Source organism: Suillus paluster (assembly GCF_016628075.1).
Source record: "Suillus paluster strain FC165 chromosome Unknown EDB91scaffold_50, whole genome shotgun sequence".
Classification (NCBI taxonomy): domain Eukaryota; kingdom Fungi; phylum Basidiomycota; class Agaricomycetes; order Boletales; family Suillaceae; genus Suillus; species Suillus paluster.
In genome coordinates, this window is record NW_024537610.1 from 145,103 (window position 1) to 162,076 (window position 16,974).

At 48.2% G+C, this 16,974-nt stretch overlaps 4 protein-coding genes across 4 annotated transcripts; 2 read left to right on the forward strand and 2 right to left on the reverse strand.

The window, feature by feature from the left end:
* Positions 1–884: 884 nt before the first annotated feature.
* Positions 885–4,468, forward strand: EDB91DRAFT_1251105 (CHAT domain-containing protein; the record flags this gene model as incomplete). Its single annotated transcript, XM_041323330.1, has 5 exons — positions 885–924; positions 983–1,073; positions 1,192–1,331; positions 1,403–1,476; positions 1,532–4,468. 5 exons carry the CDS (start codon positions 885–887, stop codon positions 4,466–4,468), a joined length of 3,282 nt encoding a protein of 1,093 aa, XP_041174583.1.
* Positions 4,469–4,851: 383 nt separating this feature from the next.
* On the reverse strand, positions 4,852–6,543 carry EDB91DRAFT_1238465 (Clavaminate synthase-like protein; the record flags this gene model as incomplete). The annotated part of the gene is made up of 12 exons (XM_041321725.1): positions 4,852–5,196; positions 5,250–5,353; positions 5,403–5,464; positions 5,513–5,528; positions 5,549–5,655; positions 5,712–5,823; positions 5,872–5,914; positions 5,962–6,004; positions 6,029–6,087; positions 6,140–6,282; positions 6,334–6,394; positions 6,478–6,543. 12 exons carry the CDS (start codon positions 6,541–6,543, stop codon positions 4,852–4,854), a joined length of 1,161 nt encoding a protein of 386 aa, XP_041174584.1.
* EDB91DRAFT_620082 (uncharacterized protein) lies at positions 6,490–8,084 on the reverse strand. The gene is made up of 5 exons (XM_041327913.1): positions 7,646–8,084; positions 6,982–7,101; positions 6,782–6,927; positions 6,650–6,718; positions 6,490–6,585 (listed from the first exon to the last, which is right to left on the reverse strand). Exons 1-4 carry the CDS (start codon positions 7,941–7,943, stop codon positions 6,695–6,697), a joined length of 588 nt encoding a protein of 195 aa, XP_041174585.1. The 5' UTR covers positions 7,944–8,084; the 3' UTR covers positions 6,490–6,585; positions 6,650–6,694.
* A 1,956-nt stretch (positions 8,085–10,040) lies between these two features.
* Positions 10,041–11,789, forward strand: EDB91DRAFT_1225778 (uncharacterized protein; the record flags this gene model as incomplete). The annotated part of the gene is made up of 5 exons (XM_041320977.1): positions 10,041–10,516; positions 10,575–10,619; positions 10,672–10,749; positions 10,810–11,221; positions 11,273–11,789. The coding sequence occupies exons 1-5, from the start codon at positions 10,132–10,134 to the stop codon at positions 11,787–11,789; spliced, it is 1,437 nt and encodes a 478-aa protein (XP_041174586.1). The 5' UTR covers positions 10,041–10,131.
* Positions 11,790–16,974: the final 5,185 nt, after the last annotated feature.

Here is a 16,974-nt window from a genome sequence, read left to right on the forward strand (position 1 = left end):
GACTGGCAAGAAGGGCAAGGGACACCTCAATCGACATGCTCCCCCTAATTTTCGATTCAGCGACTGCTTCTCGAATCACCGCATTTTCAATTGAACTGTGCCTCACTGCGGCATTGACTCTCATAGACTATTATTCTCATGCTGGGACTTCCGCTGACGTGCTCTCATTGTTACCTCTGTCACCTCTAGACATTTCTTTCCATGCTTTGTCCCAGTATTCTCTCATTCAGTCATATCCTGCTAGTGCACCAGGTTCCTTACATTGCAGCACTTTAGAATACTTTGTGCTCTCTCAATGACACTCAATATCAGACTTTAACTGGCTATCTCTGTGTCATTTGCAATATCTGAATAATTTAATTGAGATAAGAATATCATTGCCTGGAACACATCGTACACGCCCCGTCCATCGTAAACTTCAGGTTCTAGGTCTGCTCAGACATACCTAACCCTAACCCTGACATTGCTGACAGTTTTGACAGCACAGATATATCTATGTATGACAATGTCAGAGCTGAGCAATTTTTGTGATGCTCTTATTGAGGGAGAGTCGCAAAGTACTGCTCCGTACCAGTATCCTGGCCCATTGTAGGCCACTTTTGCTGATACAACTCATGACGACAATATTTGTCCACTTCATTAGCGAAGTTTCTCCTGCAGCTGTCTGCGTCTTAGTTTGGTCTTAGCTGCGCTCAGTGCAATTAGACCAGCATCTATCGTGCCAAACAACCATCGACCGCACTGGAAATACACGTGCAGCATGCCCTCGCTTTATCCTCTCCCTCTCACCTCAACTTCATCCACAGTCCCCATATCCATTCGCCCCTTCTTGTCCCACCACTCAGCCCATCCCCATCTCTTGTTATTTGCTTCATTACACCATCATGTCCAGTAGCTTGGAAGGCCAATGCATCAGACTTGAAGGTGAGCTGCTCCATACGACCTTGGGATCTGTTTCATGGTCTTCACATTTTATCCACAGTTGTAGGTGGAAAAAAACTTAAAGTCCCTTCCACTCGCATGCCTGCAGGCATTTACGTGTCTATCAAACTCGATGAGATGAGATGCTGGAAGTCAGCTGTCTGAGTACTATCATCCGACAGTTCTGTAGCTTGGGGGAATACCGTGACCTTGTAAGGCCTTCCACAGAGACTCACGGACACGATTACAGTACTCATCATCAGCTTGCAGATCAACAGATGTGTCACCTAGATTATCACTGGAGATCCGTGCATCCTTTGAACTCAGTCGAATGCTAGGGCAGGGAGAACTCATTGGAGAACTTGGTATCTTCTCGAATGAGCTCCTCGATCACAGAGTCAAGCCATTCGGTGTGTGATCTGCTTCACATTAATCTACATCTCCTTATTGGTCATAGATATGTCCTTCCCTCCCATTTGAGGCGTCTGTCCTTCTCTCATGCTGAAGGCCACTTCTGTGAATGATTGCAAAAACGACGACGGTGAACTGTTTGATGTGAGTGACTCAGCCTCTATATTGTTGGCTTTTTCTGATAGAATGCAAACTGTAGTCCATCATCGACTGTGAGACTGCTCGAGATACGGATGCAGGACACACAAGATTTACCAAATACGTGACCAGCAAGAGCATCTCTGACCTGAATGATGCTGTGGAGCATTTTCAGGGGGTTCTAGACTGGTGTCCGGTCGGCCATCCCGACCATGCAGCCACACTCACTAACCTTTCGTGGGCCCACCTTAAATGCTGTACTAGAAAGGATCTTCAAGATATTGACTCTACCACCTCTCTATTCCGGGACGCCCTTGCATCGCGTCTGAAGGGCCACCCCAATCATCCCCTATCTCTCTATCACCTCACCAAAGCGCTGCACTGGCGCCATAGCAATCAATGTACCACCGCCAATATGCGTGAATCTGCCCGACTCTACCATGAGCTACTGCCTTTCTGTCCCGAGGGCACCTATCTTCATAGCATCGCAGTAGGGAAGAATGGTGCCAATTATGTGATTGCGGTGTGCAACAATCTTCCGACGGACACATCTGATGAAGGCATCCAACTTCGACGAATCGTGCTTGAGTTATGTCCTCTGGGTCATCACCACTGTCCAAGAGCCCTCATTGAGCTCTCAGGTGCACTCAACACATCCTTCAGACAATCAGGCAGCATAGAGGAGATAGACGAGAGTATACAACTTGGTCGTGAAGCCCTTTCTCTGTGCCCCAAGGGACACCCTGACCGTGATGGCTACTTGTATAACCTAGCCCTTTCAATCTGGAAATGCTTCAATCACCAAGGCAGACCTGATGATCTGGACGAGGTCATCTCTCTGCATGAAGAATCACTGCATCTGTGCCCTATTGGGCATGAATCTCGTCATGATTCATTAACGAGCCTAGGGGGCGCCCTCCGCACACATTTCCAGGAACATGGTGACATTGATGACATCAACAGAGCCATCAGCCTCCGTCGCGAGGCACTGGCATTGTGCCCACCTGGGCATCCATGTCGTGACACCATACTTAACAACCTTGCCCTCACACTCAAAATCAGATATGACAAATTGGATGGCGGCGAGGATCTTAACGAGGCCATAAATCTGTATCGCGAATCCCTTCAGTTAACACAACATGACGATCTAGAGCGCCATAAAAATCTTTTCAATTTGAGCTCGGCACTCTGCTCTCGCTTCGAGCAAACTCAGAAGAATGAAGATATTGAAGAAGCCATTAGTCTCTGCCAAGAATCATTGGCGGCTTTGCCTCTGCTGCACCCTGGTAGATGCACCAGCTACACATGGCTGCAGGAGGCCTATCTGTCTTGCTACAAGATGCAACACAACTCTACTGATTTGTCACTTGCAGTGGAGAATTTCAGACTGGCATCAAGACATCCCACTGCAGGCTTGCCAGAACACATTGTTGCAGCATCTAACTGGACTGTTGTAGCAGAGGGGCATGATCATGAGTCTGCACTGGAAGCCTACGCAACATTTTTAGAGCTTCTTGATGCTCATCTCACCACACGATCATCCACCACTTCGCGGCGCAAAGCTGCCGCTGCCTTCTGTTATGCCAGAACACTCCCTGTAGATGCCGCTTCGTGTGTCATGCGCCATCATGACCTACAAAAAGCCGTCGAACTGGCGGAGCAGGGCCGTGGCCAGCAGTGGTCACTGGCCTCCCGACTTAAGACTCCGCTTGAAGATCTCGAATCAGCAAACCCGAAACTGGCTCACAAGTTTTCGGAGCTCAGTCAGCACATTTCCGCTGCTCAGGGCTCTGCAGCCATCACCGACAGAGCTGCTGCTGATGTAGCAGCAAGAAAGTACGGGAGACTTACGGAGAAATGGGAAGCTGTGGTGGCAAAAATTCGCAATGTTCAAGATTTCTCACGATTCCTGCTCCCACCTTCGTACAAAGATTTGCAAGCGGCAGCGAGCCATGGCCCAGTTATCATCCTCATCGCAAGCAGCTACTCGTGCAATGCTGTTATTGTCCCGACATCAGGAGAGCCCCGCCATGTTCACTTCCCGTCTGTTACTCTCGAACATCTCGAGATGCTCAAGAACGACTTCGCCAGGGAGATACGGCTCGCAGCTCTTATGGGCCCAGAGGAGCCGAGGAAGGATTTGCGAGTACTCTTGCGGAAAGTATGGGACGTGATCATGCTACCTATTGTTAATGTCCTCCAGCATGATTTGAAACTGCGGCGCCGGTCTCGAATATGGCTGTGTCCTACAGCAGCCTTCACATCCCTTCCTCTCCACGCAGCTCACCCCTTTCGCACGAAGGAACCATGCCTGGAGGATCTTTATTTCTGCTCGTATACGCCAACACTGTCAGCTTTGATCAGGTCTCGACAGATGATGAAGACCCGCGTGGCCCCTCCGTCCTTCGTGGCGATTGGCCAAAGTCAACCAGGTGCTGGGCAAGGCACGGTGCTCGCTGCTGTCGACGGTGAGCTCGAGCTTGTCCATAAACTCATTCCCCCCAGTGTCAAGTTCACCACTCTCTCTGGCGATGATGCTACACAGGCAGGTGCACTTGATGCTTTGCGATGCAACACCTGGGCGCACCTCGCTTGTCACGGCAAGCAGGACCGTGAGCAGCCTTATAATTCACGTTTCGCAATGAGAGATAAACCTCTTACGCTGCTGGACATCATGGAGAATGATGCTCCGCAGGCTGAATTTGCGTTTTTATCGGCATGTCATACCGCCGTCGGCGATGAGGAGACACCAGACGAAGTCATCCACCTCGCTGCTGGTCTGCAGTTTTCCGGGTTCAAGAGCGTCATTGGTACTCTTTGGGGGGTCGACGACGCTGTCGCAGAACACGTCGTCAAAGCTTTTTACGAGAATATGTTCAAGAAGGAGGGTGTCATTGACTGTACAAGGGCAGCCTTGGCACTCAACTATGCTACCAACGCCGTGAAGAAAAAAATACCCCTGGAGCAGAAATTTGTTTTCGTGCATATTGGTGTGTAGTTCTATGGTGTCGTATTGCTTTCATCTCGTACAGATCTCCAAGTCGTTGATATTCCATTCTCTTCCGTTCGCTGCTTCAGGTTTTGTAGGTTACCATGTAACTCTTGTGCTATCTTGTCGCATTCTCGCTCGTGTTGTTGTCTACTCTGTATTCGAATTGAGATGTTTACAGCATCACCGAGTCCTCGACTCGCACCTTGCACCCATTCTTCTACACCTCAAAATAGACGCATGCTATTGGCATTGAACCGCGCTTCCGCAGCGGCTTTGATGACGTCCTCGTGTTAACACTCGCTAGCCCTCTCGCACTGGACCTTATATATTCTCGCGGAGGAGATGTTCGTTGCCCAAGGATGGTGAGACTGCAAGTACAACTCGAGGCTTCAGTTGTAATGCTTAACTACCACCCCATCGATGATCTCGTCTTCTATGCCCTTCTCATTTCCACCCTTCAATTTTGAATGGTCATAAGCCCTCGACCTCGTTTTCCTCCATTGTTCCATAGTTGGTGCCTCGCTGTCGTCGCAACGTCTCTGAATCCCCACTCTCTTCAAGACTGGGCTTTCGACCATCGGCACCAACCTGACATCGTCGTTAGGCATGGAAAAGTAGAATACTCCAAGGCGAGTATAATTCCGTTGGTCCACTGGGGGCTGCACAACGCGGTGGATCGTGCCCTTGTAGTACCCGCCGGAAAGGAATTCCATTGTATCACCTGCGTTGACAACCTGTAACGCCTCTCGTTATGTCATGAGTCGAGAGATAGAACGGGACCACCTACAAGTGCATTTTCCAGATGACGGATCCAACGCCATTCGCCTTCGCGGGTCTGAATTTGCAGTGCAGCGACAGGCTGACTCCACAGAATCGTAATGCTCCCCAAGTCTTGGTGACTCTGTAAGCACATGTTTTCTTCGTGATCAAGGTCACTGACCCGTGTGTCCCCTCAGCCAGACATTCTTTGTTTCGATTTCTTCTTCCTCTGTTCGTGGGTAGCTAAACTACATGAACTTGTGAAGAGTAGAAATTCAAGGAAGAACTCACTACTTGATGAACCTGACTGATCCATAAGTCAGCGACGGCATGAGCTGCTTGAAACGTATGTTCCAGCTGTCTCGCCGACGGCGTCATAGTCATGGTTGTTCACTAGCGTATCTTCCGGCCGCTCGAGGCTGTGTGCAATAAGCCTGAGAAAACAATATGCTATCAGAGAAACATCCCGAGCACACCGATAGGCATTTACCTCAGGATAGGATGCAACACGTTGAAGTGATTGTGTTTGTTAAACTCTTGGATCTCTGGGAGAAGAGGACGGAGGGCCTCTGGGTGTCTTCGCTCGGTCACATCGCGATTGGCTATAATGGTGTGGGGCGAGTCAACGAAAATGAAAGCATTCTGCTCACTGGAGTATTGTTCAAGCTGGTCGCGCACTCTACCGTCGATATCCTGAATTCAATTGATTTGCGTGAATAAAACGCACAACTGCTACGTACCGTGTACTGCAGTAATGTATATCCTTGGACTGACCCAGTTTCTCTCCGTGTTGAAACATAAGTTTACTTCTCCTCATCAGTGACGGCCGAGAAGGGTACGTCTGCAATGTCAAACATGCGAGCTGTCTGGGTCGAGGTATGATTGAAAAATCTGCATGGTATGAGAGAATTGGCTCACTTGGGCTTTCGAATGCCCATGGTTAACGACATAGAAGAACCCATTGTTGAGGAGGGCCTCCCTTAATTCAATTGCGAGCCCTGCGCGACTTTCTTCAGTGGCGGCTTTCGAAATGTCGATGATCGCAAGGTCAGCATACTCCACTGTCAATGCATATGTCAGTGTTCTGTGTGAGCAGAAGACTCTGTACAAACAATTTTCCTTCGTAGGAGGTGCTGCAACGTAATGCGGCACGTAGGGCAAGGTAAGACATACCTCCTCCGAGACCCACAATATCAATAACTTAAGTAATATAAGGGACGAGAAGGAACTCGGGGATTTGCTGATGTTTCGCTTACCCTTGACTTTTGCAGGCTTCTTATGAAGGTCTTTTTCCTCATCAGTGTCTGGATCAATACCTCCATGGTCGTCTTCTGATTGCATCTCGGAGTGATCCTTGACCCAGGCTATCATCCAGATCAAATTCAGTGCTATGAACATGTAACAAGCGAATCAGAGATTTCCGCGTACTGTTCTTCTGCGCAAATTCCAACAAGGTCAACTGCGCCTGGTAAATCACATCTTGGCCGGAGTCACCATCTTTTGAAGGATTGCTAGTTAACGAAGGATCACAATGTTGAGCAACGACGTCTTTGCAAGTACCTCTGGCATTTTCTGTGTGCATGACACACAGACCTTTCGACACATGATCCAAAATCCTATCCAACAACACATCGTGATTCCCTTCTGAAGACAACGAGTGGCACAGAGCAATAGCTTGCAACGCGCCTCTTGAGAGACGCTCGGAACTAGTAAAAAGAGTCAATATTGTTTTCGAAGTGCGAGCATGAAGTGCTTTGTCTCGATGATACTAACCGACTTGTGTCGAGACCGACGCAGCGAACTGGAAGTATGGGCTTCTTCAAGGCCAGTAGCATCGGTTACCGCGTACAGCTTATCAACCGTCATAACATCAGGTGGAGCTGTTAGCAGTTTGACAATAACGTAGGCAGTGATTTCATGTGCTAACAGAAACCCTGAACGAATATGTTGACACGCGATATCGTCCACATGACCAGGTTGATGTTCGCCTGTCGCACACTCACCCACGAGAATGTGAATGACTAACAGGCCCCATAAAGTGGAAATACGAGAAGGTAGTGCGCATTCCAAACCATGAAGGTTACATTGATGATGCAAAGAAGAATAATCAGGAGCAAAAATCGAAGCACGCACTCCCAAAATACGGGAGCCCAGAACAACAACATCACGCAGAATGGACTCTGAATGAGCACGCGAAGCCAAAACCACGCCCGCCTCTGAAGAACTTTCAATAGCACCTGCATTCGCAGAAAGCAAAGATGGAGAACAAGAACGAAATTCATGCACAATCCTGTCGTGGGACGAATGGTTTAAAACACCTCCCGAATGAGGATAAACTTCAAGGGCTGCAGAGGACTCTAACTGAGGCGAGAATTCTAAAGAAGTCAGCGTATGCGAATATCCTTTTGGATCTTGAAGACTCACCGACTTCCGGGAGCCGTGAGGAATGCCGTGCCACTTGACGATCAAAACGGCCTGCTTGTCTCCAAGCAGCTAACCAATCTGAACCGACGACCACATCATCGTGCAGCACCGCGGCCACCTCGAATAACACGTCAGTGCTTAGGGGCCGTCCCTCATAGGTTGTTGTCAGAACAGCCGTGAACGTAGAACCGACGGCCGGACAGCCAAATGAAATACCAACGCCCACTGACACTAGGGTATTCAAAAGCGTGCCATCGAAAGACACTGAAACCGGGAAGCGACCGATGAACGATTGCATGGCGAGGATAAAGCGTTGAGCATGAAAGGAGGGCGAAACACCAACATGGTCTTTATTTGTGCATCGATTGATCGCACCTTTACTAGGGAAGCTGAGAAAGGTCGAGGACACCGCCACAGCACCGCAAATGAGATTTTCGACCCCGATTCAATAAAAGTGAAAAATTAGTGGAAATCCAGTTCACCCTGTAAAACCCACTAACTAAGTTAGCGGGAATAAAGATTTGCAAGAGGTTGCTGGATTGACTGGCCGGTGAGTGGCCTGTGTATATTCATTGTGCGTCGACGGATCTCATTCTGAGAATAACAAACCTTTTCGCTCAAAGACATCGACGTAGGCGTTCCTGAATATCTCTGTGTCTACGCCGCCCCAGCTCGATTTGCCTCACGTAAATCCTCCTCCCATCCCATTACCAACACCACCACAAAACCTGTCGCAAATTCAGACCTCTGGCTCATCCCAGACTCAGACCTCATACCCATCCCAACAAAGATACAAATGCGGACTCAACCACCCTCTCACCATACTCGTCCGCGCACTCACCCCAACCCTCAAGCCAGGCACGCACCTCATGATAACAGGTTCCAATGGTGTCGGTAAAACAACTGTAGCACGAAACCTCGAGCTGGACAATTTTTTTTGTAGACGAGTCGCGATGGTGAGTTTCTTTCGTGATGCTAATCAGTCCCTACTGTGAGCTGTGCGAGTAAGTACACAGAGGAAAGCATTCAATGCTCATACCAATGAATTTCTGCGGAAGGGCCACTTACTATAGGAGGTGGTACCACTGAACTTCTGTACACACAGCCTAACAAGCCCAGCGGCCACGCCATCAAAAATAGGCAAATTCAACCACTGGAGCCCATCAGGGCAATGAGGTGCGGACGAGTCATTTCAAAGATGCAGAGATCACAACGAGGCTCATAGAAGGAGGGCAACGAGGTGTGCAAGAGGAGGACAATGAAGCAGAAGATGCTGTTAGTCGAGGCCTGATGGATGAAGGGTCTCTCAACTCAGTTTCCCATAATATAGAAACCGGGTCCGAAAGACCCCTTATTGGCACCGACTGAGGTGTCTAACCTACTGTTCTCTGATGCATCTGCTGTAAGCATGTTGGCTTGTCCGCGTCGCGCTGCTACGTTGCTGGTGTGACGGTATATGCATCGTCCCGTAGCGGGCTCTGCCACATTTGAATTTTCATTTTCATCTCACAGGCCTTACTCTTCGGAAGCTCTCCCGCGCTTCTCGACTCGCCATACTTATGAATGGTGAGCACCCTATATGCCCCTATGTGGTAGTGATGCATTAAAACTGTAGTAAGACGGCGAGTTGGAAGAATGAGTGAATGTCAGAGTTTACCTACTGCCCAAATGGCACAGTCTCCCGTCGAAGGCGGGTGTAGCACGCGTCCAAGAGACATCCAACAATGCGCTTACTTCCCTCTACCTGGTTCGAGTAATCCAAGCCGCACTGACTAATACCAGTGATAGTGCTGAATCTCCGAGGTCCTTGTCAGTATGCGTGAAGTTCTAGTGCTGCCGTGGTTCGGTCCAGAATCACGGTTCGAACCCAAAAGAGCGCTGAGCGCTGAGGAGTCAGGGAAGCCAACAATGCCCTAGTATTTCGCACGAATGCTACGGCACTTTCCATGATGGTCTTGTGCATTCAGTGCCGTGGTATAAATGCACATACAGGTCCATCGGACATACGTGCCAGAGCCTTGAATATGTTGTTCCTCCTAGTCTCGACAGTGCAAAGGGCAGCAGGCACCAGAGGCACCACGTGGTGCAGAAACTAGCGGCGCTTGATGGGATCCCGAAGGTCCAGGGCACACGGTGTGTAGGTATTCTTTGACGGGGTGATGAGATCCGGATCGTGGAGAAGCGGAAGGTGCGGAAGAATTCAAAGCTAAAACAAGAGGTGTGGTGTAGCGGAAGAGGGTATGAAAGGGTAGGAAGGTGCCGAACATTATCCATCATGGACAGCCCCAGAATGAGTAGAATGATGCCAAATTAATCGAGGTGTCTGGTAAATTATCCACTAGTCTGTGACAAGGAAGGAGAGTTGTATCTTATTAGGATAGTACTTATAGGTGCACTCCCATGAGGTACGGAGTACTAATAGTGAACGTTCAAGATGTTTGATATACAACATCTTGAAACCTCCTCCCCAAAACCGCCATTGAACAATGCGCTTACTTCTCTGCATTCTCTGCCTTGTTCGAGTGATCCAAGCTGCACCTACTACTAATACCAGTGATAGTCCTGAGTCCCTGTGGTCCTCTGAATCGTCAGCATGTGCAAACCAACGAACCCTATGGGGCATCATCTCTACGTGTGCTTTGACTCTGCTCGCATGCATTTACAGTGCCATTCACCTCAACATTCCGAGCCCTGAGGACAGCTCCATTCGTATTTTTTTGCGGCGGGTTGGTACCATGGTAATCGCACTACTTGCTCCTGACCTGCTCGTTGGATGGGCTATGCGCCAGTGGCTCTGGGCTCGTCAAATTACAGCACAGGTTAAAGAGTCACATCTCAGTGTTTGCTATCATCCCCAAGAGCGGTCTGAAGGTGAGTCTCTTTAACACGTTGTTCTGAACATGGTTCTTATAGCTTGCTGCTTCTTAAGGTCATGCCGGCACGGTGACTCAGGCTCTCGTGGCGCATACTAAAGGTGAACCATCTGGACTAGTGTTTCTTCGGCAGTTCATAGTACTCCAATTCAGTATGTGAGGGAAACCATACTCTTGCGGAGTCATCCAAGGAGTGGTTTAAGGTCTACTGTGTTTCAGAGCAATCCGAAAGTAAGATTGACTTGTGCTCTCTCAAACCATACCTGAAATCTTGCTCATGTACATCTTTAGATTACGAATGGACTGAGACTCACAGCTTCTTTGCGCTGATGGGCGGTTTCATGCTTTATGTGGACGGGGAGCCCTACCATATACTATTGCCCCACCAACTTCTCCGACTGATACGTGCTGGATCTATCGATTTCCCTACCCTGACGGTAAAGGAGATCCGCGACCGTAGCAAAGGGAATATGATATCGAAAGGATTGGTCATCCTTCAGGTGTCTTGGTTTATTATGCAGCTCATTTCTCGTGCCATTTATCACCTCGAGACTACACAGATCGAGGCGGCGACACTCGCTTTTGCGGTTCTCAATTTCATTACCTATGCTGTATGGTGGAATAAGCCTCTCGACATACAATGTTCTCATCCAGTCTACTGGAAGTCGTCCGAGCCCAAACCGGCAGATGACTATTTTGATGAGTACGTCTGTGCCTCAATCAATTCTACCACTGCTGATTGTGTTCCCCTTAGTGTCTCTGAAAATGATGACCTTGGGGCGGTGCATTCTGAGAGGGTAGTTGCTTCACTCATCAACTCAATCCTGCTCGTCTTTGGCGTTGATGCCATGTCCCCTCGAAAGTTACGAGTTCCAACATATGATAATATGCACAACATCAACCTAAAACGTTGGGAAGGTAATCTTCTTACGTTCACTGGAATTACCGTGTCAACCCTCTTTGGCGGCATCCATTGTACTGCTTGGTTCTATGTCTTCCCCACATACGAGGAGGAGGTCATATGGCGCGTGTGTGCTGTCACTATAATTGTCGCACCCTTGCTTGCTTTCGTGGTGGCCGTCCTCTTCAAGTTTATACCGACAGCTGGCAAAATTGACAAAGTGGCGAGATTTATGTTTACCATGGCGTGTCCCACATTGTACATCACATCGCGTTCTATCCTCTTCGTACTCATGTTCACCACTTTACGCAATCTTCCTCCTGACGCATACAAGACGGTGTCGTGGACTAGTTTTGTACCACACCTGTAGTTCTTGCTCGTGGTACTTGTCATGCACTTTATACATTTGTGTTTGTGTAATAGGCCACCTTTAGGCAATAGCATTCTCGTGTTAGTGCTAGGGTATATTTATTCGATATCTATTTGTTCTGATGTTGGAAAAATCGCAATCACGTAAGTAACTTTCCGCAGGGACTGCCAGAATTCGCTACAGGGATGAAGCATAACACGTGAGAAGCAGCAATAAATTCTATGAGCGTTTCAGCGAAAGTGATGCCATGAGTGACGGCCACGTACAGAGCTCTGACGAGCGATCGCTCCGCCGGATCTGCAGGCTTCTGGGGGAGGATCTGGCCTATGGTCTTCGCGCATCACTTGTCGTCGAAGATTTGTATCGCTGTGAGCGAAGTGGGGTGCAAGACTTGAGGTTGTGCGAAAGGGATTGGACCTATCAAAATTAAATACCCTTGACCTTGGAGGCATGGCCAACACATTGACTCCTCGAGGGCGTTAATATCATTCGGCGAATTCCTAGAGGAAAACATCAAACTTGGTATTGAAACCTCGTGTTCAAAATGAATTGGCGTGTTGCGCACGATGGAGTGATCAGCATGCGCAACTGTGTACTTGAAGAAAACAAATACAAACGGCAAGACAAAGCGTCGTCTGGCGGTTCATGGAAGTGAAGAAATTGGCACAAACCTTCTGATAGTCAGACAACCTTTTCCTTTTGCTTCCTCCCCTGCGGTGTAGTACATATTAAGTACACTTGCTTGGGTATTCCAGGAAAAGACCTGACAGTCGTGATGCAACGTTGTGGTGACGCAAAAGAGTTGCGTCCGTTCATAATGATGCTATGATGTACAATCATCACCTCTGGCCGCGGTGAATCTGACCAAATATGTTCTGTGACAGCTCAGTATCGTTTTTGCGTAGTGTTTACAAGCATACCCTGGAGAAATGAAGAAATCACGTGATAATGACGTGAACTTCATGTGCTAAGTAGCTTGCTGGTGCTGCGAACGACAGGAATGTGATGTATGCGTGTGTGTACATACTTATGTACAGTGAAGAACCTTACTCAAATACCCGATCAGTTTATGAATCAACCTCATCAGATCCACCCACACACCTCGGAATGACCGCCTTTCTTGCACTCCTCCTCATAGTACTTCTCCATCTCGATTTCAGCAGAGCTTGGAAGTGACGGTGCAGCGTGATGATCTAACATCGCCTGCGTGAGTACCCTTTGAGGAGAACCATATGGGTCGATAACTGGGAAGCGGTCCAGAACTGGTTAGCGAACAGGAAGTTTTAAAATTGGGAGGACTCGTACAGATGGGACCACTGGAATGGTATAGCATGCCAGGCGGTGCACGCTTGGGCCTTGGCTGCATCTACAATATCGGTAATGCCTACGCCTGGGGGGAGGATTATTGAAGATATAGACTGAATGAGAGTATTAGTTAGGTAGATAGTCCATTAATGAAAGTGTCTCACCTCAGTTGACTATACGAGCAACTGAGGTGCGTTGAGTACGAAGACCGAGAATAAAACGAGCATGATTATGTAAGTAGGTAAGTCACATGTGACGATAATCGTTATCGTCGTTTGTAACTTCCAACACTCCCTCTCAAACGACGACTCGAAGACCAAGCTCGTTTGCAAAATGCTTTGCCTTGACACTCGGAAGGGCCTTCGTTAGCGTGTCAGCGGCCATATTCTCCGTAGGGCAGTACAGCAGTTGGATTGAACCATCCTTGACGCAGAAGCAGATGTAATGGTAGCGGATGTCGATGTGTTTGGTGCATGCGTGATAGCTTCCGTCTTTCATAAGCGCAATTGCTGATTGATTATCACTGTATAGCGTCGTGGGGTGCTGCAACGGTTGAAAAACTTCTCTGATGAAACGGCGGAGCCATTGACATCAGCAAAACACTAAATTTAGCACAGTTACCGTGGCGGCTTACAGCATATTACAGCAGGTGCAGACTTCTGTAGCAATGTGTAGCGATTGACGACGGTATATATAAATTTTCTACAGCGCGACATAGCACCACACATCGCGCTACAGCGAGCGACTCGAGAAGTTGGTACCAGCTCTTGGTTGTGACACGTGACCTCTGAGTCTAAGTTTAAACTTGAAGGAAGAGCAACTTTTAAAGCCGGCATTTACAAACATTGATTCAAAGTATGTACAATACTAGTAGTAGATGGGACATGGAATAGGAACAGTATAGATCTGGCTACTAGTACTAGTATTAAGCAGGCTTCACAACTTGAAGCCCAAAGAATCGGATGCCACATCATAATCGAGTGTTTGACTCGGAGTTGCGCTCGGAGATCCTGTGGATAAAAGTGTCAGTAGTAGAAGTGGTCGAACGAGTTGAACAGAGTACAATTACCTGCCAGTGGTGGTGAGTGAGCTAAATCTACTTCCGGGCTGAGCGTATCACTATCAACGTGACTAGTAGATCTGTGACGGCGTTTTCGAGGTTTACTAGTAGCAAAGTCCTCCAACAATGTGATCCCACTTTGCAGACCAAATGGCGTACATAACCAATGTCGATATCAGCATCCTCCAATTTCCTCTCAGCTTCTGTGGCCTCGAACTCGTAGAGTTTCCCAAGTGCGACATTCTGCTTGAGAACAGAGTCTGCGAGCGTCTTCTCCACCAGGCGAACATCTCACTGTGCTCGGGTCACATTCAAAACAAGCTGGGCCTTGAATTCCTCGCTAGCCTGGGTGTCATTGGAGTTAGTAGATTCCTGGGCAACATTATCATTTCGATCCTGAGCATGTATGGGTACCGTTGAACTTACATTATCGCTGTCTTCGCAGTCGGAGCCTGGCTCCGTTGTTATCGGGAATATAGGTGATGGGAGTTTTTTGTCCATGTTCAACCTACTAGTAGCAGAACGTGCAACAATTGGCGTGGTCAAGTGATGCAATAATGCAGGGGATCGGTTGCACAGAGCACCAATAGCCCTGGGAGTTCCAACACGCTTCCAGTTACTAGTAGGGTGCGAGATGCTTTGCATAGTAGTAGTAGATGTATGTTGAGCCTGAGCCTGATAGATGGACAAGGACGGGGTGTGGTGAATGGTCGATGGGTGCGATTGAATGGATGACGTGCTGTTCACGACTTGTCCATCTGTGTTCATGTTGGAGACCTTAGGGGGAGGTCCTGGTACCAGCGCAAGCGTTCCGTGAATTGCTTCAAGTTGTGCTGGATGGGTCTGGGATTCATCATGATGCGAGTGTCTTCGATCGAGTGAAATCCCTCTAAGAGACAAGGCTGTCACAAGTTGGGCACTGGAGGACATTCAAGACTCTTTCAAGTTGTGTTGTTAACAAATTTTCATGAGTCACGCTGACTCAGTGGTTAAACGTGATGTGACAAATTAGGCATACGTGATAGTACACGAATATCATGGTACATTCAGCGAGAAACAATCATAGTACTACGCGTGTGGTATCTAGATGAGTAGTAGTATGTTTCGTGCAGTCCTAGAAGTACAAGAACAAATGCAACATGGATGACAACAACGAGGAGCCTGAGATAAACAAGATTGCGAATTCAAACTTGAAGAGCAGCGCAACAGAACAAGCGAAGATGGAACTAAGTACTTGTACCGATCATGTAAATTGTCAGTGTTGGAGGAAACCAAGTCTAACAACAGACACTCACCTCAAAAATCGACACGGCAAGAGCCTACTGACGACCCTTCCCCTTCCCCTTCCCATTCGCCCTCCGACTCGGAGTCTTCTTTGGTTTCGCCTTAGACTCCCCACAGCCCCCCTCAGGCTGGATCTTCGACTTCTTTGCTGAGCGCTCCGGCTGCACATCAAGCAATAACCCAGCAGAGGATGAGACCGTCGCATCGGATGAGGAAGTCATTGCACCAGATGAGGAAGTCGTCGGAATCAACGAGAATGAAGTACTTGTCGGTTGGGTGCTGGAGTCTGAGGATTGAACCTCAACATGCGTTGTCTTTTGCTTGTCGTATTTGTGGTTGCGCCAATCCAAGTAGTGGCAGTAAGCTGTGAGGTATATCATGGAAGAGATAGAGTTGAGAGCTGCCATCCAAACAGGCTTGAAAAGGGGATGGGAATCACGCGCGCTCTGAATTGCAGCCTCCTCAAGCGCCATACCCTCCATCAACGATATGATATACCTCTTCAAATTCTCAGCAGCGTCACTCAACATCTGTTCAATGTCATCCATCTGCAACGTAGGGTAAAGGGTCTGCAGGGGGCGAGTTGAGATCAGAAAGTAGTACTACTAATAAGATGAATATACACGCACCCCCTCTGCGAATGTAGCAGCGTTCTTGTTGTTAAAATCAAAGTGACCGTCTGTGCCACGCTTATACACGGTGTACCGGACCTCGGAGATATTGATCCAGATATGAGACTTGAGCTCCACTGGTCCAAACCTCAAGCTCTTCTTGATGCGGGGAGGGATGAACTCCTCATAATTCAATGCAGGAGCCGAGCGAAGTTGTTGGGCAGTGATGTTGTCTTCTTTAGGCTGTTGCCATTTGGCTCACTCTTTGAAGGATATGACGAGAGTGTAATCGATGTCTCGATGACCTTCACATGTGATGCTGAGCTTGCGCACCATGCAGTTCATATCCAAGGAAAGCCCACATTCTCCAACCCATTTGGAAACCAGCTTTGCTACCGCCATCTCATCTGACTCCATATCCTCCGGTGGTTGTGCTGTGATGGTAAGGTGTAGGTCTGGAATGTTCGTGGAGTCCTTGTTTTGGATACGGTGATTGAGGTGCATAGTGATGTCGATCAGGAGTTTGTCGTAAGGGATGGCTTCCGTGAACTTGTTGATGGCCTTTGCAAGGTGTGCAGCTGGTTGTTCGTGGATGGGAAGTGGGGGCATGATATGTAGATCTTGAGTATCCGCAAAGTAGACAAATCTGTAGTAAGAGATGGGATGTGGTCAGTGTATTATTACGACTCAATTACTACTCTGAGGTTCACTTTGCTCTGACTTCGAAATCTCGCTCTTCCGACATAAATGCTACCACTGCTGCATATTCTGCAGGCATAATATCGGCGATGACCTCAGATCATGGTAAAGATTAATCTATGACAAGTAATAATCAGCCTACAATTGTATTGGCTTGAGGATGTTGAAGGGCTTCAAGGACGACTGCACAGTGGTCTTTGTGATGATGAATGGTTAGGAAGAAGAT

What these genes read in the sequence shown, in the direction of transcription:
- EDB91DRAFT_620082 (XM_041327913.1), bottom strand. Translation starts at nt 7,943, where the DNA reads ATGCAATCGTTCATCGGTCGCTTCCCGGTTTCAGTGTCTTTCGATGGC. An exon ending in CTCACGGCTCCCGGAAGTCG is followed by an intron (nt 7,102 to 7,645) that starts GTGAGTCTTCAA and finishes AACTGCTAACAG; the next exon opens with CTCCACCTGATGTTATGACG. An exon ending in CAAGTCGGTTAGTATCATCG is followed by an intron (nt 6,928 to 6,981) that starts AGACAAAGCACT and finishes TCTTTTTACTAG; the next exon opens with TTCCGAGCGTCTCTCAAGAG.